The 831-nt window shown below is 58.6% G+C and overlaps 1 protein-coding gene across 1 annotated transcript; it reads left to right on the plus strand.

Annotated features, from left to right (window-relative positions):
• Positions 1-241: 241 nt before the first annotated feature.
• LOC138645979 (histone H2B 1.1-like) lies at positions 242-622 on the plus strand. The gene has a single exon (XM_069735457.1). The coding sequence runs from the start codon at positions 242-244 to the stop codon at positions 620-622; it is 381 nt and encodes a 126-aa protein (XP_069591558.1).
• Positions 623-831: the final 209 nt, after the last annotated feature.

The following is an 831-nucleotide window of genomic DNA, read 5'->3' on the forward strand; positions in this document are numbered from 1 at the left end:
GGGTTTTACATCGCTATACAGCATCCCCGCTGCAAAGATGAAGCAATGATTTGGGAAACCACCAATCAGCTGCAGTGGGCGGAGCGTCTAACGTTCTCGTTGGTCACATGACTTCATCACCCAATAGAACGGCGGTCTGACAGCAGTGCTCATCTGCATGGCCGGGCTATAAATTCCGCCGCTCTTGGAGGCTCAGGATCATTATTCTTCTCACCTGTGCTGAGACCGGTTTGTTGTTATCATGCCTGATCCCGCCAAGTCTGCGCCTGCGCCCAAGAAGGGCTCCAAGAAAGCCGTGACTAAGACTCAGAAGAAGGACGGCAAGAAGCGGAGGAAGAGCAGGAAGGAGAGCTACGCCATCTACGTGTACAAGGTGCTGAAGCAGGTCCACCCCGACACCGGCATCTCCTCCAAGGCCATGGGCATCATGAACTCCTTCGTCAACGACATCTTCGAGCGCATCGCAGGGGAAGCCTCCCGCCTGGCTCACTACAACAAGCGCTCCACCATCACCTCCCGGGAGATCCAGACCGCCGTGCGCCTGCTGCTGCCCGGAGAGCTGGCCAAGCACGCCGTGTCCGAGGGCACCAAGGCCGTCACCAAGTACACCAGCGCCAAGTGATCGGCTCCGTGCTCCGCTCCTCACCCCAAAGGCTCTTCTAAGAGCCACCCACACCCTCCCTATAAGAGCCACCTACACCCTCACTATAAGAGCCACCCACACTGCTCCGGTGTCCTCTCCCGTCTCCCCGAGGTGTCTGCTCGCTCCGCCCGGGGCTCTGCGCCTGGTGACGAGGGAGATGGTGAGGAAATCTCAGGAATAATCTGGGC

This window comes from Ranitomeya imitator, chromosome 7 (assembly GCF_032444005.1).
Source record: "Ranitomeya imitator isolate aRanImi1 chromosome 7, aRanImi1.pri, whole genome shotgun sequence".
In the NCBI taxonomy this organism is placed as follows: Eukaryota; Metazoa; Chordata; class Amphibia; order Anura; family Dendrobatidae; genus Ranitomeya; species Ranitomeya imitator.

Excerpts from the sequence above, each read along its gene's own strand:
- LOC138645979 (XM_069735457.1), top strand. The coding sequence starts at position 242 with ATGCCTGATCCCGCCAAGTCTGCGCCTGCGCCCAAGAAGGGCTCCAAG.